Source organism: Neophocaena asiaeorientalis, unplaced genomic scaffold (assembly GCF_003031525.2).
Source record: "Neophocaena asiaeorientalis asiaeorientalis breed wild unplaced genomic scaffold, Neophocaena_asiaeorientalis_V1.1 scaffold93, whole genome shotgun sequence".
NCBI classification, from domain to species: domain Eukaryota; kingdom Metazoa; phylum Chordata; class Mammalia; order Artiodactyla; family Phocoenidae; genus Neophocaena; species Neophocaena asiaeorientalis.
The window spans coordinates 1,299,771-1,323,410 of NW_020174273.1; the positions used below are offsets into that span (position 1 = coordinate 1,299,771).

At 37.6% G+C, this 23,640-nt stretch overlaps 1 protein-coding gene across 4 annotated transcripts in view; it reads left to right on the forward strand.

The window, feature by feature from the left end:
• The window catches only part of CDH6 (cadherin 6), a 126,322-nt gene that overhangs the window by 54,810 nt on the left and 47,872 nt on the right, over positions 1–23,640 (forward strand). For all 4 annotated transcript variants that reach the window (XM_024755777.1, XM_024755780.1, XM_024755779.1 and 1 more), the window contains exon 2: positions 13,698–14,054. In XM_024755777.1, coding sequence (XP_024611545.1) covers positions 13,827–14,054 — 228 coding nt within the window. In that variant the 5' untranslated portion in view covers positions 13,698–13,826. The remainder of the gene's footprint in view (positions 1–13,697; positions 14,055–23,640) is intronic.

Sequence of the window (23,640 nt, forward strand, 5' to 3'; positions counted from 1 at the left end):
CTTCAAATAGATAAAGTGCCAAAGTCATTTCTCTTTAGTTATAGGCAGTGAGAAATGCCGTGCATGTAGACAGCGATCTGTTGAGCTCTGAAAAGTAGTGATGAGTTCAATTTTTTTTAACTTTTCATGAAAACAAATATTTTTCAGTAGTTTGGAGCATTTCAAGATGTGGAAAATACCAAAGCAATTACCTTATGGAATTTATGACCAAAGTTTCATGATGATTCCTATCTTGTTCTTAGGAGTTTTCCGGACTGATAGAGTGTGGCTTACTCTAATTGTATGAACAAGATTAAGGAGCCTGTAAAACAGACCTGCAACCTAAACAGATATAATCAGAGAAAGATCTGTGAGAGGTTATTTGCTAAAATCTTATTCTAGAGATTTTTCCATATGGTTCAATGTAGTTTAGTTTTTTAAAAACTAAAAGTCTATCTTATATAAACAAAAATGCCTAGCCAACATAAGGAAATTGTTTTAGAGGTTTTTATTAAATATGTATGCCATATATTTCTTATTTTAAGCAATTACAATATTCACTCTGTCCTGGGAGGCTTTCTTCCTAATGACATTAACACGAGAAAAAAGACTCATTGGCATGAATACGATATTTAACTGTTCAAATTAAAAGCAGACCTCAAAGCAGCCTTTCAAAGAGAGTATTTGAAATAACTTTTCTGTGAACTGAAGCTGGTAATGACTTGGGGGGAAAAAAACACCTCTCTGTCCTTTCTCCACTCATATCCATCTACTCTGAGCCAAGGCATTCCCTGCTAATCATACATATTTTATTTTCATCCAACTTTCTAGGCACCTTAATTTAAAAAAGAATCCCATAGTAAAGTACTTAGTCAACATGATGGAAGTTCCCTTGCTTGTGCAATTTCTGTTTCATGACAGCCCTCCCTTTATATAGTTCTTTTCATCTCTTTACTTTCAGGACTTGTTTTAGACTATAATTATTCTTGAGACCTGCGTTAACACAACCATTAAATCTTGTATAGGTGGATGATAAACTGGGAAGCTAACAAGTTGCGCGATCTTTTTCTCAGAAGTCTTCTTGTTTGAACTCAACCACCATAAAGCAATATGAAGAAATATCTACATTTCAGAAAGCAAAACATACACACACAAACACACACACAAAATTTTACTGCCAGAAAATCTAGATATTATGAAAGATTATGGATAGTACCTTGACAATAATTCATTTCTATTAGCCTCTTGGCAAGTGATTTGGGGAAAACTTCTAAAAAAGGTATGTCCTAGTTTACAAATTTTACTTTTGGTAGCTTTAACCATTTTAAAAGATCTTAGTATTCCCCCTCCATCTCTCCAATGGGAAATCATTGAATTGGCGTTTCCCTTAAAATAGAGGTAACGTGGAATTCAAAGGGTTTTTTAATTCTATAAATAAAAACCCTGAAGTGAAAATAATCTTATTTTCATTTTCAAAAATGACACTTCAGAACTTTATCAAAAATTCCAGAGCAAGCAAAATAAAGATTGTACCCAATACCCTCTTTTCCCATATAACTGAAGCTGCATTTTTATAGATATTTCAGCCCATACCTATCAAAAAGATAAAGAAATTCTGGGACAAAAATCTGTATTGGGGGCCTCTAATGCTGATCCTTTGCATCTTAATTAATGGTTGCCCATGACCTGGAGCACCAAGTATTGCACTTCTGGCATTATTTGTAGTTGGCTAAGATTCAATTAATTGAAATTTTTTGCTGTTGCTGAAGAAAGTGTGAAATGGAGTATTTATAATCATGGATACCTGATTTTTATTTACAGTCATCTGAAAGAAATTTTACATCAGTGACTGAGCTGCAACATCTAAAGTTCAGGATGTCAGAAACACTTGACTCTCAGATGCATTTAAAATGTTTTTAAAAACATATATATAATATGTACTTTTTTTCTTCCTCTGGAGAAAAATGCTCATTTTACAAAAACTTTCTACTGTGGAAACTTCCTCCTGTGTCGTGGGAAAAAATAAAGTTACATTAAAGTCCACTCATCAATTGCTAATTAAATAATTCCTGATGCTCCAAGTGGACCTATAGCTGAGTTTGACAGTATTTTATAGGACTAAGTTATATTTTGGCTTAGTTTTAATATCCAAGGAAACTCATTTCATAATTGGTAGGTGTGTAAATATGCTGGAACTTCAGGTTCTTTATTTTGTTAGGAAAAATATATTAGGAACTTCTCTTTCCCCTGCCAACTGAAATTACAGAGAAAGTCAGCATGCTTAGGTACCAAACATACCTTTTTCTAGGGATAAAGAAAAATAATATAGAGAAGGAAAGGTTTTTTGTTTTGTCTTTTAAGCAGGTTGCATTTTATGATATTTCAACTTCATGGTTTTTACTAATATTAAGTGGCCCAACGACTGCAGAATGTTTTATGTACTATTATTGCATTGCATAAGATCAGCTCTTGGTAAGCAATGGTATCAAAAGCAATACTGGCTACTATTTATTCTCTGCGTAGGTGGCAATGCAGTAAGTGTTGTACATACTGTATCATATTTAATTTTTATAACAAATCAGTGAGGCTTAACTCAGCTGTCTGAACTGGTCTGGCCAGGCCCATCAGTGGAAGTTCAAAACGGACGTTTAAGGGAGGCCTGCTCCCAAGTCAATGTCATTTCCCAGATTTGCACAGGTTGTGGCTTTTTAGAGGATTTGAGAAATTTGGTAATCAGCTTCAGCAATACAGGAACAAACTATAATAGGACTGATGTGGGACATGCTGATTAAGAGAATAATTTCCTTTATAATGGCAGTTACCGTTAATGAGATATGTACATTTTCTTTCTCCAAAAGATTTCAAAATTATTTTGAATACTTTTTTTTCTGAAGCTACTTTTGAATACTTTTTCATAAAGCTACTGAGATAACAGGGCATATCCCAGAAAGATTGATTTCATTTTGTTTTTCTAGCAGATTATCAACTGTTTTCCAATATCTGTCTTTACTAGCACAAGCAGTATGGTTTACATTAATAGATGAGGAAAATAGGGATTTTGAAAAGATAAAGCTGAAAAGTTGGTGGCATATTAAAATTAGAACTGAAAACTCTATCATCAAAGTTTTCTTTTTCTACATATTACGCTCTTTCTATTAAAAAGTATTTTTCTGTAGCTTTAAATAAGTAAAAGGCCATATTACTGACCTATTAAAAAAGTAAGGTGAACATTCTGATTTTCTACCATGGAATAATTAATAGGTGAATGAAATTGAAAAGCGCTTGATTTGATGACTGCAGAACATCAAATAACAATGCACAGCTAATTTGAACAACGACTTCCAGTGAGAATTATCTTTCTGCTGGCCTTCATTGTGTTCTGGTGCCCCATTGTTTATAATTACACATGTACACTGTGATAGTGCAGTCCTTAAATTAGAAATTGAACTTCTTTGACAACTGCAGTGAAACTTGACAAAAGATGAATGTGATTTTTTTTGTTTGTTTCCCTTCTTCTTTCACTTATTTAAACATGTATTAATTAACTTGTTCTGGCAAGTGTTTAGTAAACACTGAGCAAGGGCATTTCTTTAGTGGTATAATTAAAATTCCCTTTTAAAATGTTTTGCATGATATTTTATGCACAATTTGACTCCAGTAAACAGAGGTTCTAATTAAAGTTTGTAAGTGAAGGCCATCAGAATTGATAAAACATCCAGCAACCCATGCAAGCACATTGTCTTCCTGACCAGTTCAAGTCTAGTGTGATGGTCAGTTAACATTAGCCTGAATGAGTTAAGATGTCCCCAACTTCACAGGCCCCCTTCTACTTTAGTTAATCTCAGGGAATAAACCTTTAAATGTTGCAGTACCTCTTGAAGTTGTTATACAATATTTATTCAATTAAATTTCTTCAAAGATACTACACCAGGATATTATGAGAAGGATCTAATTTAGGTTATGGATACTCTGAAAATAAAGTGTTGCATAAAACACACTGAATGAATGAAGCTATCCAAATAGCAAGTAGGGCTTCAATTATTTTTTCCCATTAACAACTTGGTGTAAAAGGTTACACCTCTGTAAACAGTGCCGTCCTTCTGGGTGAGAATAGCCACTGTAGCTTTTCAGTGTTAACAGGTAAATGTCCAAAGCATATCCTCCCTTTTTTGCCATATTTCTCTGTGTGTGTTGGGGGAGTGGGGTTGGTGAGGACGGTGAAGAGAGATGGAAAAGAATTCATTTTGCCTTTAATGCAATAATTGACCTGAAGTGAGAGATATTTTAAGAGAAGCTTTAAACTCCCAGTCTTTAAATTATTCATACTTTTTTTCCTTTTAGTGATGCTGTAAACAACTCCAGAAAGCAAAGCTTTAAGTGCAAGAATTGTTGGTAATTAATAAGTGATTTACTGGCTCTCAGGATCACTAATGTCTCTAATGATCTGTTTTTAATTCATGGGGGTTAAAACAGATTCTGCCCGATCACTTCCTTCAGACCTCTGGGTACTGTACCTGAGCCAGCTAGGGGTGAGAGCAGAAAGTTATTCCCTCTGGCTCTGAACTGTAGAATTGGAGCTTGCTCTCCAGAGGTAACAACCACTTCTGCTTTTGTAAAAGAAAAGCAAAATAGAATGTAACCCCGACTCCAGCGGGGAGTCTACCCAATGCTGGGTTTACTTAGCAAGCCCACTAAGCTCTCAAACTAAGCTACCTTTTCAGCGTGGCTTTTCTTTTTTTTGCTGATAAAAGTGAGATTTTGGTGTCTAACACTCCTTCGTTATTGTTTTCTTAATTTCTTTGAAGTTTGAAAGAGAAAGAGAAATGCTATTTATCAGGTACTGCCCCTTAAGACCCTAAAACTGTACTATTCCCAATTTGAAGATGAGGAAATTGAAGCACAGAATATCAAGCCACTTGCCCACTTCTCAAGACTAATAAGTATTGATGCTGGGATACATATGGGTGAACTGGCTCAGAGTGTGCTTCTTACCACAGGGCTGTTCTATCGGTGGATATCAGCACACCAGCCCCACTGTCACACGTGAGAAACAAAAGCTCAGAGAGGTGGAAGAGCTTGCCTGAGATAACACGGGGAGTAAGAGAGAGAAGGACAGTGAGGCCTAACACCCAGCAGTGCTTCTAAATACCACTGTTGTGGGAATTCCCTGGCGGTCCAGTGGTTAGAACTCTGCATTCTCACTGCCAAGGGCCTGGGTTCAATCCCTGGTCGGGGAACTAAGATCCTGCATGCTGCACAGCACAGCCAAACAGATATCACTGTGGTAACTTTTGACAGTCGTATTGCTTGTGTTTATCCTACATATCCATGCCTTCTCAAACCAAACATTCAAGATAACTTGGAACTCTTCTTAATGATTTAGAATCATTATCACGACTATTCATGTGCTGGATTTCCTCAAGTGCTGTGAGGTTTTTGTATGTCCATGCTTAGTCATTAGTCCTATCATCAATTCAGGCGTTCAGTCATTCTTACATTCAGTCGCTCATGCATTCATCCATGCATCCACTTATTTTACAAATGTTTATCTGGTGTCACTATGTGCAGACTGTTCTCAGCATAGGAGCACAGAGTGTCGCCTATCCACCAGGGCCAGCTCCTTACCTGTCCACTCTGTCTTTAGTTTTCTGTCTTTTTTTTTTTTTTGTGGTACGCGGGCCTCTCAGTGCTGTGGCCTCTCCAGTTGCGGAGCACAGGCTCCGGACGCGCAGGCTCAGCGGCCATGGCTCACGGGCCCAGCTGCTCTGCGGCATGTGGGATCTTCCAGGATCGGGGCACGAACCCGTGTCCCCTGCATCGGCAGGCGGACTCTTAACCACTGCGCCACCAGGGAAGCCCTCTGCCTGTCTTTTGAAGCCTTTCTCTGGGCCTTTCAGCCACCCTCTCCTACTAATGGGACTCCAGCCTCCAGCACTCCTTACACTGTCTCTTTAATTTGCTGGGGATTTAGAAACCTGATGATAAATTTGTTCAAATTTGGTCTGAAATGAGAGTAAATAAAACCCAGATGCTGTTTCCATGAGCAAAATAAAAATGAGATAGTGAATGTTATGGTTAAGAAGGAGCCTCTAGATTAGCTGGGTTTGGTCCAAGTTCTGCCAACCACTAGCTGTGCACCCTTGCGCAAAGCCTCCGGTCCCTCCAAGCCTGTGTTTCTTGTGTCTGGAGTAAAGGATAAGAGTGGTGGTCTCCATTTCAAAGAATTGTTGTTTAAGACTACATGTTTACAGAGCATTTATCCCATTGTATGGCACAAAGCAAACTCTGTTTGCTGTTCTTATTTAGCTTATACATTTTGTGACAACTATTTTTACCTCTCAGAGACCTGTGTTGTGGTTACACGTTTAGGGGAGTTGTGAAGATTCAGTTGTAAGGTCGCAGCTATAATGAGCACTTATCATGGACAGCAGCCTGGCCTGTGACTCCTCAGAGTGAGTTCAGAGCAAGGACTCCAGGGTCTGATGCCAGGGCTGGAGTCTGGCTTCACCATGTACCCATTACCTGACCATAGACAAGTGACTCAGTCTCTGTAAGTTTCAGTTTCTCATCTGCAGAAATTATAAGAATATCATCCACCACACAGATTGTCATCAGAATTAAATGAAGACGTATTTGTGATGTGCTCAGCACAGTATCTAGCGCACATAGTGAGTTCAGGAATAGAGCACAGCAAATTTAACTATTATTATGAGCTAGACTTCATATAATGGACAAAGGCTTAGATATTATATCAGCAAGAATAAATACAACATCTCCACTCCTCATAGCACTTTCATGAGTATGAGCCTTTAAAAAGCATCTGTGATGTGCCAGTCACTTCACAATGACTTAATGGTAAACGCAACCATGTGACTCCTTTCGCAGTTTAATAAAGTTAAATCTGTTTCGAACTCCTCACCCCCGCTACGGTACCCTTGTAGCTCCCAGCCAATACACTCGGGCTGCCTTTTCACTGAGCTATTGGAAGAAGACCAAACTCACTGAAATCATTCACACTAAGGCGCAAGTGGGTTTTGACATCTTGCAGTCTTGTTCAGGCGTCATTGTCTTAAACGGCTATGCATCCGAAAGAAGTAAAGCTGCCAGAGAGCCTAATGTACAAGCAGGGAGTAATATGAAACCAAGTCTTTCATAGATTTCTACAACCTAAACATATAGTTTGCTACAGAAATGTTTAAAATTCATGCCATGAATAGCTAGTTAAAGGCATAAAATGCTTTCTCTTCTCCTTTGTTCACACAAGTCAAAGAGAGCATCCACAAGCCCAATGGCCCTGTGGAGCCAGGCAGTAAGGGAATGAAGCAAGCAGGTTTCATAACTGATAAAGGAATGAAGCAAGCAGGTTTAAGAAAACTGCAGAGAATGTGAGATGGCAAAAGACAACTGAATGGCAATTGAACACACAGTGGGCAGGCATCCAAGAGGATCATGGGGAAGCGCCAGCACTGATTCAGGAGGCAGCTCCCTCCACTCCAGAAATGAAGATGTCACCAGAGCTTCTGTGGTTTCAAGTTAATCCAGAAATAGGCATGCATTGATCTTTAAAGACGAGCGACTGACTGAAGTTTCTTAATTGTGAAAGGCAAAATAAGAAATGTGCAGGAGGCAAAGTGTATCCTCTGCTAAGATATTCTTTGACAACTTAGGTAGTTGTAACCATCTTACTAGCTAAGACCTCACATAGATTCTCATTCATTTTATCCTCACAGCCATCCTACAAGGTAGCACTATTAATATCATCCCACTTTATAGATAAAAAATATTGAGACACACATCGGTCCCCTATTTGCCCAGCCAGTGTTGGGTGGGGCTGAGCTTCTAACCTAGACATGTGACGTGCCAGAGTCTGTTCTTAACTATATTCTGATACTTCCTCTCACAATAAAATAGTTTGGACTCCCCCCCCAAAAAAAATGTGGAAAAAGAACTGTGTCTTTTTGATTCAAGTTTTGGGGTTTTTTGTTCCCAAGTGAGTATTTCAAGCCAACAAATATTCCTTGAGCCTCAACTATGTATAAAACGCCCTTTTATGTGCTGTAACACATTTGATTTTATCTTCATTAATGCAATGTCTGGAATATGATTTTAGAACAAGGGTAATACTGTTGAAATAGGTTCATCTGGAAACACATCAGTTTGCAAACAGACTGGCATATTATCCACAAATATAAACATTTACAAAAAATTCGGGCATCATTCGATGACTGTTGCCATAATGATTCATTGGCACAAGAGGAATGCTGTGTGATGAAAGATGCCAAGGCTGTTTGACACATTTCAGTGGAGTTCATTACACACACGAAACGGAACCAATTTTACTCAACAGTGACTTTGACATTTACAGAAAAATGAAATGGAGGCTTCGAAATGAAGACTTCATGTGAAATCTCTACCAAAAATTTTAAATTGGTTCTATCCTTATGTCACCACTTCTAGAAGATCAGCCATGTACTATAGACTTATTTTTATTCACAGCAGGTGGCAACCTATTCAAAACAAAGTTCCTTGGGTGATCAGAAAGTCAATCGTGAACAAACTTAATTGGCTGAAAACTCTTCTCTTAGAATAAAGAACGTATATATATTTTTAAAGATTTACTTGTAGGAAGACCTGTCCGTTTGGCTTCACTCTGTTTAATTCATCCTGACATCACAGTCCTGCTTCTTTGATTTGCCGGTTTTAATGGAGTAAATACCATCCTTGTCCCCACTGCACCCAAAGACAGTGTGAGAATGGAGAGGTTTCAGGCTCTCAAGAGTTGGAATACAATAGGGTCAGGAGAAATGGTAAATAGTTGTAAATAACCAGCTGTCTTCTACTTCACTGACCATAGAATGTGAGAAGATGTACCAAAAAGGGACTTATGGTACATATGCTAAAAGCATTACTAATGGGTTATGCCAATGGGTTAGGATGACTTATGGGTAGATAATATTCTGTGAGCAGCATTATGCAAAGTGCTATGCTCCAGTATTTCTGTGCAACACCATTTATCTGAAGAAATAATTTCATAACAGATTTTAAAACATTCTCTTAGAGGGTAAATGGTTCAAGTATATTAATAATGTTGCTTTATTGAATGCTTACTTGCTTTCAATGCCAAAGTTAAGGCTCTGCGTACCAAAGAATGAATGTACTTGGTTTAATTTGTAAGCCTAGATGGCATTATAGTAATATTGCACTGATTAGAATTAATCAAGAACACCAGAACAAATGTATGCTAAGTCTGAATTCTAAAACTTTAAAGTAATTATATTGCTTTTAAATCTGTCTAATATTTACTTGTTTGTCTGTAAATAGTATAATAAAATCAGTATCTCAAAACCAGATAATATAGTTGAGTCATTCAGACTGTTATCAAACATAAGTCACTAAAGAAGCAATTCAATCAATAGAAAAGTTTTCTAATTAGCATATTAATTATTTGCAAATAAAAGGTGATTCCAAAGTACTCCAAGGAACTTGAAGACATTGTAGTTTGTCTTCTCATTCTATATCTCCTGTGAAATATTTTTACATTATTAATTTCCAGTGATCTAGTGGAAAAGATTTTGCTAATCAAAGGAAGACTTCAGCCCAGCTTCTGCCATTAATTATCACATATTCTAAATTGGTAGACCCTGAATTAATGAGGCCCAGGCTTCTTCTAACTGGCATGCATTAAAATAAAAGCTGGACTTGATTATGTACTCTTGTGAAGATTGAAGTATATATGCATATTGGCTGCCAGACAAATAAATTTTCAAAGTATGTAATTATCAATGTTATGTGGGCTTTGCCCCACTAACCGTAAACATCTTAATTACCTTCTACACATGACTAAGAAAAGGCTTCTGCAAAGATTCAAACTATTGCCTGTAAGAAATAGAAATCCACCCCCCCCCCAAAAAAAAAAAACAGATTCTAGCAAAAAGAAAATAAAAAGTAGAGACTTGGTCTATTAAGTACTCTTTTAACTTCATTGCTAAACTGTCATTGGGCTGTAATTAGGCAGGTCAGGTTTTATTTGTATAGAGTTTTTGATATCTCTAACTCATTTGCTGTTAAAGCCATGAAGGGATGGGGGCAAAAAGATACAATATCCACACTGTTTTGTATTCTTTCCATTCCCACTGTCTAATCTTCTGGTTCTTTCCTTCTTGAATAACCATACCTGCTATTTTAAAATTCATTGTCTATGTAGGCCATTACTTTCTTGTCATTTTAGTTTACTTTCCGAGACCTACAGAACGAGCCAGCACATCCGATTACTACTTGCCATGTGGTTTTCCTGTATTTTGACGGCTCAGAAGTCAGCGACTTTCCCATATTTCTCAAAGTTGTTCTATACCAGGCCCTTTCCTTCCTTTCCTTGAACTTACAGCCATTTATCACCTTAAGAATCCAGTTTTTTGCATCTAAGGTCATGTTTGGAATATGGGGTTTTTTTTTCATTTCATATTTTTAGATTAAAATCTAAAGTCTGTATATCATTAGTTTCAACTATATCAAATTCTTATCCAATATAATATCAGCATGTTAAATTACAAGAAGACATGTATGTCCAGTCCCATTTTTGCAAGGGCACTATTGCTACATTGAAGCTAGGTCTGATTTTTTTTTTCACCTGAATAAAGTAAAGATGATTTTCAAAACTTTAACAAAATGTTAAATGTATGAATGAGTCTGTCCTCCAGTGAACTTTCCTTTTTGCCCATATTCTTGAGGCAGGCAGTGGGCATAAAGCTTCCGCCTTCTCTGTTTCTATACTGTCACTGTGAAATACAGAATCGAAGTCTACACAAAGGCAAACAATTGGCAAACGGACTAATTCTGATTTTTAAAGTGCTTCTATTCTTTAATTTTAAGAGAATTTGACTTGCTTGGAGATGCCTCTTGAAACACAAAAAAAGTATTTAAAGCCTAAGAGGTAACCAATCTATCTTTTGCAGACTTTTGCAAGCTGCTGTAGATGGATTCTACACTTGCAATGCAAATAATAGTAACAATAGTAGTAATAATAATAATAACAGCTAATACTTATTAATACGTTACTGAGTGCTAGGCACTGTTTTAAGTGCATGCAATGACTCATTTAATCCATATATAACACCCTATGAGGTAGTTACTGTAATTACCCCCATTTACAGAAGAAGAAACTAAGGTACAGTGAAATCAAGCATTTTCCCCAATTCACAGCAATTTAAACTCAGGCAATCTGTCTCCAACACTGATAATCTTAACCGCTATGCAATCCTGACTATTGAGAAGTATTATATGAGAATTGCTAAGTTATATATTCAACAGTGTAGAGTTTGTTGGAGTTTTTTTTAACTATAGAATTTCACAGAGAAATCTATCCCTTTAAACACCAAATATGAGTGGATCATGGTAATTTTAGTAATTTTGCATATTGAGTTTTAACAAGGATACACCCTACCAAGTTGGTACAAAAAGAGCTGGGTTACAGCAAAACTACATGTTCTACCATACTTGGAAACTCTGCTTAAATTTGTACCACTTTAAAAGCTTATTACCAGCCAAGCAGAAAAAAATATGAAATACTTGACATTTTGGTAACTGCGATATTAAAAAGAACTAGTCTTTAATAGTCAAGTGGCAACAGCTTGTAGAGTTTGCATACAACATCCACAGGGATTGATTTTTCTTTAAAATGGCCTTCAGGAGTCTGCCTTTTAAACAGCTGACACCTCCATTCTCTGCATCCCTCTTTCCTGCCAGCACTGTGGGCCACACACTGAGTGCAGCAGCAGATGTGTAATTCTTCACTGCAGGATTTGTCTACACAAATAATGGAGAGTGTGGGAAATTAAGAAAAATGTAATTTCCACTGAATCAACTTCAGTGTAATATCTACTACTAGAAATGCATAGATGTCTTTAGAGGGCTTTTCTCCATATGGTCTCTCAGTCCCCTTTATGTACCATCCACAAGAAGAGAGAAGAACCGTCGTTACCTAATTGATCATCAGTCATTCCACACCTGTACCAAGGCCACATAATGACAAATATAGCTACCTGGCATTTTTCCAGCATGACTAATTGTCACAGTACTAATTCACTCACCTGTGGAAGTTGCAACTTCCCCAGCCTGCTGTCAAGAAGATGCATAATAATGGAATAAAGGTTTAAAAATGCTGAACACTGAACACAATAAGTGAAATATTTCACTTACATTCCAACAGAAAACTTCCACTTAAACATGTGTTGGGTGGCTATAATTATTAATTGCTGAGGTTAAAAAAAAAAAAAAACTGGTCATATATACATTTACCCGGTAGAAAAATAGGACAAAAGGGAACAAATCTTTTCTGACATAGAGGGGAAAAAAAATACTGATCAGATTACCTACAACCTGCTTCTTTATCTGCACTTATTTATTAACTGTACCAGCTTAATTACTACTCTGTTCTACATTACAAAGCACTTCACTTTTTTATTAGTATTATTTAAGAAAATATGTTTTCTATGTCAAATAGTAAGATGAAGGAGTAATCTATTGGATTTTTTTCAAGAAACATGGGAAAGTTTAGGAAGGAGATATAGGCATGTATTACTTAATTTACATAAGATATTAAACCAAATTGTGATATCTTTGCCAAGCACTCTGGCCCAAGGATTTGTTTCAAATGCTAGGTTGTGTTTTTGAAAATTAGTATTTGTCATGGAAGATTATTACCGCGATTATAATAGCTGACTTTTCTGAAGATCTTGCCATCGATTGCCCTCACTGTGGTATTGAGGTATATCTGATGTACCTGTGAAAATTGCATAGAAACTGTTGGACCAATTTTAATATATATACTTAGTTGACTATGATACAAGTAAAATTTAGAGAGAAAAGCCCACCAGGATTTCCTAAAGAAATTTGAATAGAATTGTTCATTTTATTCTTTATTCTGTTAAATACAAATTCCATAGGTTGTTCATTAACCCATCCTGTAGTGTTAATTGGGTTGTATGAGGAAAAAAGTTTCCTGGTCAAGTTTGGGATATACTGGACTAAATGCAGGCTTATCATCATTGCTACAAAATTTCACTTCAGAAACATCAATATGTATAAAAAAAATTTTTTAAGACAAAAATCTTCAAAAAAAACAACAAAAAAAGAAACCTCAATATGCTAATGAGCATCCTGAAGGGAAGGCATTAGGTCTTTTCCAAGCTTATTTGACCCAGGCTGTTCCATCAGAACACATCTCCGAAGCCAAGAGTCTGCAGAACAGGCTTCTGTCTCCACATCACAGGTGCTCGATACACTGTAGCGAAATTTCAACATTATCCACTTTCAATTGAATCAAAACTGTCTGTGATATTCTTTCATGAGGATAAATATGCAAATAGAATCAGAAACACAAACTCATTTCTTCTAACCAGATCTCAACCCACATACTCAGAGGTAAAAGAGTAGTGAAATAATCCACTCTGGCATGTTGACCTACAGCAATGCTATTACTTAAAATAGGATTTTTAAGTGATAGAAAAGGAGAGAGGAAAAGAGCAGCTTCCTACTCGGAACACACCTTCCACTTAGCATATCTGAAAGACTGTTTTCCTCATTTCAAAATTGATAGACAATTTATTTTTTGTTGTTTTGCTATTCAAATTTATGTCCTCTTTTTTTCCCAGAGCTTATTTGCTCTAACGCTGAATTTTAAGCATCTCTAAAAATGCTTAATATGTTATTATTCTTTGCAGATATCCTCTGAGAGCCAAGCCAAGAACATTAAGGAAGAGAGGAGGGATGAGGCTGGATACAGTGCAGTGAAAAAAGACACTTCAAGGAGAAGGGTACCCACTACTCAGAGACTGGACTGTGTCATCAAAATGAGAACTTACCGATACTTCTTGCTTCTCTTTTGGGTTGGCCAGCCCTACCCAACTTTCTCAACTCCATTATCTAAGAGGACTAGTGGTTTCCCGGCAAAGAAAAGGACCCTGGAGCTCTCTGGAAACAGCAAAAATGAGCTGAACCGTTCGAAAAGGAGCTGGATGTGGAATCAGTTCTTTCTGCTGGAGGAATACACAGGATCCGATTATCAGTATGTGGGCAAGGTAGGATTCCACTGGGCTCTTTGACATTCTGGTTTTAAAAGCTTGAAGAAGTTACTTCTCATAAATAGATGGGGAAGATGTGAAATATTCCCCCAGTACAGTAAGAATTGTTGCTTATCTGGTAAGACTTTTTTTTTCACTTGAGTAGTTTCAGGAAGACTGTAGCGAGAAGCTGAGAAATGTTAGCACTGCAACAAAGAAAGAGAAATGCTTCCGTTGAAACCGAAACACCTACAACCAGCCGCATAGGATTATCATAAATCCTTGAATTTTTACTTTAGCTTGAAAAATGTGGTCCAGCTATTCTATAAAGTAGTATGTATTAAAAATAGGAATAGAGTGATTAAGCTGTAAGGAAAAGAAGTTTCCTTTTTCTCATTGTGAAAGGAAACATTCTGAGCTTTAGTCCTTTGGCCACGTTCAAATTAACTATTTTTTAACTCTGCTACCTACAGTGCCATCCATTCTCTGACCAAATGGAGCCCTTTGTCCTCAAAACCCACCACTGCCTTAGATTTAGTTGTTACTGCTGTTGCTGTTTTGTCTTATCTCCCATAATTGGCAAGAGCCAGGCATTTCAAAACTTATGATTTAATTGTGGCAAGGTTCACAAAAGAGAAAAAATGGTTATGTAAAGGTGCTATTTCCAAATATCATCTGACCATTTTATTGACTCCAGAAAGTAAAATGAGGACGTATCGCTCATTACAGCCCTTCCAGATTACTGGAGCTGAGTCAGGGAAACAGCTTAGTTATACTGTCATCATGAGTTTTCACTGAAATTTTATCATCAGCTACATTCCCGTTGCAGAATATCTGCATCCCGCAAATAAGTGAAAAAAGACAGGGACACAGGTTTGTACTTCGTAGGTTCTCTGTTTCAGAACATGGTATTGATAAGAAAAATAATTGTCATACATCCTTTACGTAAACACACTGGGAACAAACATAATAGAGATGATAAAATGTCTTTATGATTACAGCTACAATTTTAGAACATCTATATTTGGATATCACTCAAAAAGCATAAATTTTACAGATTCCAGGGGCTGCATGTTCACGCTTCAATCTGTTATCAAATATCCCTGAATAACCCTGTGCCAATATTCTCTTTAAGCATTTACCACAATAAATGAAGGAAAGCCATCCATGGCTTGGGCTGAGGTAACCAGGCATCGTTCCAGTGAAGTGAATTATTAATGTGGAATAAAGTAGGAGAGGAAGTATTCAGTGAAGGGGTGAACATCAACACGGATCCCCAAGGGTCTAACCTTGTATTTGCTATGAAATTCACATACTGTGTGACTGCTGAAGACAGTCCACTTACTTGTACTTCACTCCGTTTCCTCTGTGAAATTTGAATAGCACTACACTAACAAGGCTAAAAAGTTATTGTAAAAGTAATCTTATAATCTTTAAAGCACTTTCTACAATACAAATAACATTATTGTTATAGAAGATTACGTTTTTTTACAGTGCTGTATTTAAACAATTGATCCCCCCTTTCTTTTCTTTTTCTTCTCTAATTGTGATGCCATTTTACATAAAAATATATGTATTTTTAAAGAAAGGCCAGGTAGGGCTTCCCTGGTGGCGCAGTGGTTGAGAGTCCACCTGCCGATGCAGGGGACACGGGTTCGTGCCCCGGTCTGGGAAGATCCCACGTGCCGCGGAGCGGCTGGGCGCGTGAGCCATGACCGCTGAGCCTGCGCATCCGGAGCCTGTGCTTCACAACAGGAGAGGCCACAACAGTGAGAGGCCCGCGTACCGCAACAACAACAAAAAAAGGCCAGATATTTCAAAATACTAGAAGCAACAATGGATAAAACCTCAGAAGAATCAGTTTTATGATTATAATTGTGAGAGGTAATATTGCCATGGGGAAAAATTGCAAGCTGTGGAGTCAAGCAGATCTGAGGCTGCATCACTGTGCTGCCAATTGCCAGTTGTCTGGCCCACGGCAGGTTATTAACCTTTCCAGACTTTAGTTTCTTCATCTAGAAAATGCATGGAGCAATGCCTACCTACGGCATGGAGCTGCAGCGTAAAGTGAGACAAGAACTAGTGGCTGGCACGTAGTAGGTGCAGAAAGAAGTTATTGATGAAAACTCCATTGTATACACTCTATTAAATCTGTCTGTAATGCGTGGAAGTGGATTACTGACTTTTATATCATTGAAAAAGTAAAATGATATAATTAACGGATCTCTCAGTGGCTGGCAAATGTAGAGGATTGTGGGAAAACCCCTTCACAATCACAGCTTCAGTTTGATTCGTTGGATTTGGATATTTTATCGGCAGCAAGATAAGTTTCCCTTCCTCATCATTATCTGCCCCTGCCCCACCTCCTTGAAGTTATAACCCATAAAAAATATACACTGGACAAAAAAAAGTCAAGGGCAATAATTGAAGTTATCGTAGGTGCCAGCATTGCTACATCAGATGTATGTAAGAGGTGTTCCTGAACTATTGATAAGGCATTTTCCTGAATCTGTCTTTGGACTATATGTTTTATCAACAGACAAAGGGATTAGACTACAATTTGTTTTTTACCACAGTTAAACGTAGACAAAAAATAAATATTTAAAAAGAAAAAAAAAGGTTCGTTTCTCATGTGGCAACAGGTTGGTCCACTTTTAAAAGATTTGGAGTAAACAGGTACCTGATGAGATTATCCGAATCCACAAGGTCAAGAACTTTGGGGGAAAAAAAACATTTTGACTATAGCAGAGGTTCCAAAACTTTCTTGGTTCGCAATGCCTGTAACATCTCGATAATTTTTTCACAATGCCCTTAGGCCAAAAGAAATAATTAGGCCCAAACAACTTAATACGTATTTATGTTCTAACAAATAAGTAACCAAAATAACAATTAATAGAAAAAATAATATTTTTATTTCACTCTTAAATAACCAGTTACTTCCTAATGGAATGTGGGCACGTATTGGACACTGCACAACTTCTCAGATTGGACACCGACCCCTGGTTTCCTTTTCCACATTGATTTTCACACGGTACTTGCTTTTTAACACAGGCACTGTGGGAAACCCATCTTAATAAATATATGACATCATCGAAAGGAATGTAGCACCACCTACTGTTGAAACTGTGATCTACTCTGAGCTAGTAATTCGCAAGATGTCTGATAGCTCATGTTGCTGTATTTCCCTCAAATTTTTAAAATATTTCCTGGTGCTGCAGTGAGTTCCCTACTGCACCCCAGGGTGCCTTGGTGCAAACTCTGGGAACCATAGGAATGTTGTTAGATTGGTATATAAAGGTGTACAAAGGCTAATAGAACCTTAAATTGTGCCATCAGCCCTACTAAATAATACCTATTTAGAGCCTATTCTTGAGACCCAAAACTGAAAAGGTTGATCTGTACATGTAACAGATAGAAGCATTAACTAAGGAAAAGTAGTGTGGTTGAGCAAATACACTTAAAGTAGAAGAAAGAAGTTTTTACATTATAAGCAGCTGTTTATATGTGTGTTCCTTGGTTCCAGTTATTTGGAGGTAAGTCAATAGGGATGACAGTGACTTCACAATGGGGGAAAATGTGAGAATGGGTGTGGGAGCAAGAGGCTACCTGGTGTAGAAGGAGAAAAAGAAAGTCACATAAGCATCCAAGAAGCAGCAGAAGATGGAGTCTGGAGGCTGGAGTGACAATGAAGTGAATATACAAGATTATGCTTTAAAATTGAAGCACAGAGACTTCCCTGGTGGCACAGTGGTTAAGAATCCGCCTGCCTATGCAGGGGACATGGGCTCGAGCCCTGGTCCAGGAAGATCCCACATGCCGTGGAGAAGCTAAGCCCGTGCGCCACAACTACTGAGCCTGCGCTGTAGAGCTCGCAAGCCACAACTACTGAGCCCAAGTGCCACAACTACTGAAGCCCGTGTGCCTAGAGCCCATGCTCCGCAACAAGAGAAGCCACCGCAATGAGAAGCCCAAGCACTGCAACGAAGAGTAGTCCCCGCTCGCTGCAACTAGAGAAAGCCCGCGCGCAGCAACGAAGACCCAAAAATAGGTTAATAGCCAAAAATAAATTAATTAATTAATAATAATTTAAAAATTGAATCACAAGCAAAGATAGCAAGACCTTCCTCCTCATGCTGTCTTAATGCTCCTCAGCATTCTTCTGTGTCCAGTAAGATTAACACAGAAACATGGACATGGCACAGCTGGGGAGGGATGCACTTGTAAATACCAATGAGGAAGGCCAGTTACAGCTGAAATATTGACACCCAAACTCTGATTTATGAGACAATTCTCAACACCTCTACATACCTGAAAAGGTGGTGGCAGGTAGAGGTATCAGAGTAGAAAGAAGTGGTCTTATATTGGGTAAAAGTTTGTGAGCGTAAGATATAGACGTGGATACGGATACAGATAAGGAGGATGCTATTTTCTGAAACAGGGGTCCCCAGCCCTGGGATCCCCCCGGCCCACCGCCGTGGAAAAATTGTCTTCCGCGAGACCGGTCCCTGGTGCCAAAAAGGTTGGGGACCCATGTTCTAAAATACATAACCATTTGGGGGAACTTTTATGCTGATTTAGCATAAGCGGCATCTGTGTCTGGGAGCTTGTTAGAACTTTAGACTCTTAGGCCCCACCTGAGATCTATCGAATCAGAATCTGCTTTTCAACAAAAGCAGAATTTTAGGTGAATTTTATGCATATTAAAATTTGAGAAGTGCTGCTTTTAACAATATGTACGTTGGCCTGGGTCTTACTTCCCCAGAGATTCTGATTTAGTTGGTTTTTAATTAAGTATTTATGACCCGAATATGTGGCGAAACTTGAGAACCATTGCCCTAGGAGAATATTATTGGCAATAATTATAATTAGATGTGGCAAGCTCAGTGATAAAATGGGCATCCCCAAAGTATTGTTGAAATATAAAGGAGAGGGGCCACCTGGGCTCAGGGGTTCAACAGAGCTTCCTAGAGACAGTAATGGTGTTGGGACCACATCTTAAGGGAAGAACAGGTGTTAGCCCATCTGGCAGAGGGAGAATTACCAGGACTTCCCAATTAACTGGTTGCAGAAGCCAAAGGAGAAAATGCAGGAGGTTCAAAAAGTCTGAGATTTCAAGATAGAACAATCAGGATAGTGAAAGTGTCACTGATGCTGGCACAGAAAACAGAAAGAGGTACATATTTTCTTGTCAAGGGCTAAAGGAAAGAGTATTTGATTTTATGCAGAATCACTTAGATTATCTTTGGCTTTATGTAAGCTGAATAGAAAAATAAGAGGGAAGCATTGTAATTCCACATTTTCAGAAAACCCCATGCCCCTTCTTCCAGCTTTACATAATATAGCAATTCCTTGACAATAGCTGGTATATAGTCTAAGATTAAATTCAATAAGAAAAAAACATAGGTAGATATAGATTAGATTTTGAAGACATGGTTATTCATTAATATAAATGAATATATTTAAAATCTCAAAACTATGCACAATTTTAGGCAAAAGATTCACATATTAACATTAAACAGCCCACAGCAACACTTAATTTCCTTGTCTCCTCCATTTTATCCCTCACAATGTTCTTAATCCTCTCTTTCCACACAATGTATAGGTAAAATTAGTCTCCATTAGAGGCCATTGAAGTGCTTCTACTTTTAGCAGCATATCAAGAGATCTGTTTTTGTGGAATTTGATAAACCATATATTTCATAGATGTTTTCTGATGTTAGCTTTTTGGAAGTTGGTGATGGTTTCTTTTTTTTCTTCAATCTGCAATTTTTTTTTATTCCTAATATGATTTATCTATGCCTGCCCTCTTGGTTTATTTATTAGTCTTGCTCAAAATCTTCCTATTTTGTCTTTTCTTTTTTTTTTTTTTGAAATTTTGAATTTTATTTTATTTTATTTTTTATACAGGAGGTTCTTATTAGTCATCCATTTTATACATGTTAGTGTATACATGTCACTCCCAATCTCCCAATTCATCCCACCACCACCACCACCACCCGCCGCTTTCCCCCCTTGGTGTCCATATGTTTGTTCTCTACATCTGCGTCTCAACTTCTGCCCTGCAAACCGCTTCATCTCTACCATTTTTCTAGGTTCCACATATATGTGTTAATATACGATATTTGTTTTTCTCTTTCTGACTTACTTCACTCCGTCTGACAGTCTCTAGATCCATCCACGTCTCTACAAATGACCCAATTTCATTCCTTTTTATAGCTGAGTAATATTCCACTGTATATATGTTCCACATTTTCTTTATCCATTCATCTGTCGCTGGACATTTAGGTTGCTTCCATGACCTGGCTATTGTAAATAGTGCTGCAATGCACATTGGAGTGCATGTGTCTTTTTGAATTATGGTTTTCTCTGGGTATATGCCCAGTAGTGGGATTGCTGGGTCATATGGTAATTCTATTTTTAGTTTTTTAAGGAAACTCCATACTGTTCTGCATAGTGGCTGTATCAAGTTACGTTCCCACCAATTTACATTTAGGTCTCTAATCCATTTTGAGTTTATTTTTGTGTATGGTGTCAGGGAGTGTTCTAATTTCATTCTTTTACATGTAGCTGTCTGGTTTTCCCAGCACCACTTATTGAAGAGACTGTCTTTTCTCCACTGTATATCCTTGCCTCCTTTGTCACAGCTTAGTTGACCATATGTGCGTGGGTTTATCTCTGGGCTTTCTATCTTGTTCCATTGAGATATATTTCTGTTTCTGTGCCAGTACCATATTGTCTTGATTACCGTAGCTTTGTAGTATAGTCTGAAGTCAGGGAGTCTGATTCCTCCAGCTCCGTTTTTTTCCCTCAAGACTGCTTTGGCTATTCGGGGTCTTTTGTGCCTCTGTACAAGTTTTAAGATTTTTTGTTCTAGCTTGTAAAAAGTGCCATTGGTAGTTTGATAGGGATTGCATTGAATTTGTAGATTGCTTTGAGTAGTATAGTCATTTTCACAATATTGATTCTTCCATTCCAAGAACATGGTATATCTCTCCATCTGTTGGTATCATCTTTAATTTCTTTCATCAGTGTCTTGTAGTTTTCTGCATACAGGTCTTTTGTCTCCCTAGATAGGTTTATTCCTAGGTATTTTATTCTTTTTGTTGCAGTGGTAAATGGGAGTGTTTCCTTAATTTCTCTTTCAGATTTTTCATCATTAGTGTATAGGAATGCAAGAGATTTCTGTGCATTAATTTTGTATCCTGCAACTTTACCAAATTCATTGATTAGCTCTAGTAGTTTTCTGGTGGCATCTTTAGGATTCTCTATGCATAGTATCATGTCATCTGCAAACACCGACAGTTTTACTTCTTCTTTTCCAACTTGTATTCCTTCTATTTCTTTTTCTTCTCTGACTGTCGTGGCTAGGACTTCCAAAACTATGTTGAATAACAGTGGTGAGAGTGTACATCCTTGCCTTGTTCCTGATCTTAGAGGAAATGGTTTCAGTTTTTCACCATTGAGAATGATGTTTGCTGTGGGTTTGTCATATATGGCCTTTATTATGTTGAGGTAGGTTCCCTCTATACCCACTTTCTGGAGAGTTTTTATCATAAACGGGTGTTGAATTTTGTCAAAAGCTTTTTCTGCATCTATTGAGATGATCATATGGTTTTTATTCTTCAGTTTGTTCATATGGTGTAACACATTGATTGATTTGCATATGTTGAAGAATCCTTGCATTCCTGGGATATATCCCACTTGATCATAGTGTATGATCATTTTACTGTGTTGTTGGATTTTGTTTGCTAGTATTTTATTGAGGACTTTTGCATCTATACTCATCAGTGATATTGGGCTGTAATTTTATTTTTTTGTAGTATCTTTGTCTGGTTTTGGTATCAGGGTGATGGTGGCCTCATAGAATGAGTTTGGAAGTGTTCCCTCCTCTGCAATTTTTGGGAAGAGTTTGATAAGGATGGGTGTTAGCTCTTCTCTAAATATTTGATTGAATTCACCTGTGAAGCCAACTGGTCCTGGGTTTTTGTTTGTTGGAAGATTTTTAATCACAGTTTCAATTTCATTACTTGTGATTGTGATTCTGTTCATATTTTCTATTTCATCCTGGTTCAGTCTTAGAAGGTTATAGCTTTATAAGAATTTGTCCATTTCTTGCAGGTTGTCCGTTTTATTGGCACAGAGTTGCTTGTAGTAGTCTCCTAGTATGCTTTGTATTTCTGTGGTGTCTGTTGTAACTTCTTTTTCATTTCTAATTTTATTGATTTGAGTCCCCTCCCTCTTTTTCTTGATGAGTCTGCCTAATTGTTTATCAATTTTGTTTATCTTCTCAAAGAACCAGCTTTTAGGTTCACTGATCTTTGCTATTGTTTTCTTTGTTTCTATTTCATTTGTTTCTGCTCTGATCTTTATGATTTCTTTCCCTCTGCTAACTTTGAGTTTTGTTCGTTCTTCTTTCTGTACTTCCTATAGGTGTTAGGTTAGATTGTTGTTTGAGATTTTTCTTGTTTCTTGAGGTAGGCTTGTATAGCTATAAACTTCCCCCTTAGAACTGCTTTTGCTGCATCCCATAGGTTTTGGATTGTCGTGTTTTCATTGTCATTTGTCTGTAGGTATTTTTGGATTTCCTCTTTGATTTCTTCAGAGATCTCTTGGTTATTTAGTAACGTATTGTTTAGCCTCCATGTGTCTTTGTTTTTTACGTTTTTTTCCCTATAATTGAGTTCTAATCTCATAGCGTTTTGGTCAGAAAAGATGCTTGATATGATTCTGTTTCTGCCAGTCCTGTTGAAGTCCTGCAATCAAATCCCGCTAGCCTTCAAAGTCTGATTCTCTAGGAATTCCTCCTCCCATTGCCAGACCGCCAGGTTGGGAAGCCTGATGTGGGGCTTGGAGCCTTCACTCCAGTGAGTGGGCTTCTGTGGTATAAGTGTTCTCCAGTTTGTGAGTCACCCACCCAGCAGTTATGGGATTTGATTTTACTGTGATTGCGCCCCTCCTACCATCTCATTGTGGCTTCTCCTTTGTCTTCGGATGTCAGGTATCTTTTCTGGTGAGTTCCAGTGTCTTCCTGTCGATGACTGTTCAGCAGTTAGTTGTGATTCTGGTGTTCTTACAAGAGGGAATGAGAGCACGTCCTTCTACTCCACCATCTTGGTGACGGTTTTCTTGGGGGAGTTTTTCCAAAAATTGATATGCTGTGCTTTTTTAAATATCATGAAAATTTGGGTTCTCTTTGATGCTCTAATGTACAGGTCCTCCTAATATGCCTTTCTCTTGAGTCGTTAACGTCTACCCGATTCAATGAGCCACTAGTCATAGGATAATTAGACAGTAATGTTTTGACAGCCCATAAAAATAAAAGTTGTCAGCCATATACACCTTTAAAATTAGGAATGAACAATTATTTGTTCCTAATTACGTAATCCAAATTCAGTCAACATGAAGCCATATTTTATTCATCTGAAAGACCATGTAAAAGATGCTGTCATTAAAAGATTGCTTTCTTATATTCCTTTTTTTTTTTTTTTAAGAGCATAGACTTAGGAGTAGAGACCTCCTAAGGTGATTCAGAGACTAATTAACCACTGCTGCTTAAACAGGAACATCAGATTAAAGCATCTTCATAGCTAACACTTACTGAGTA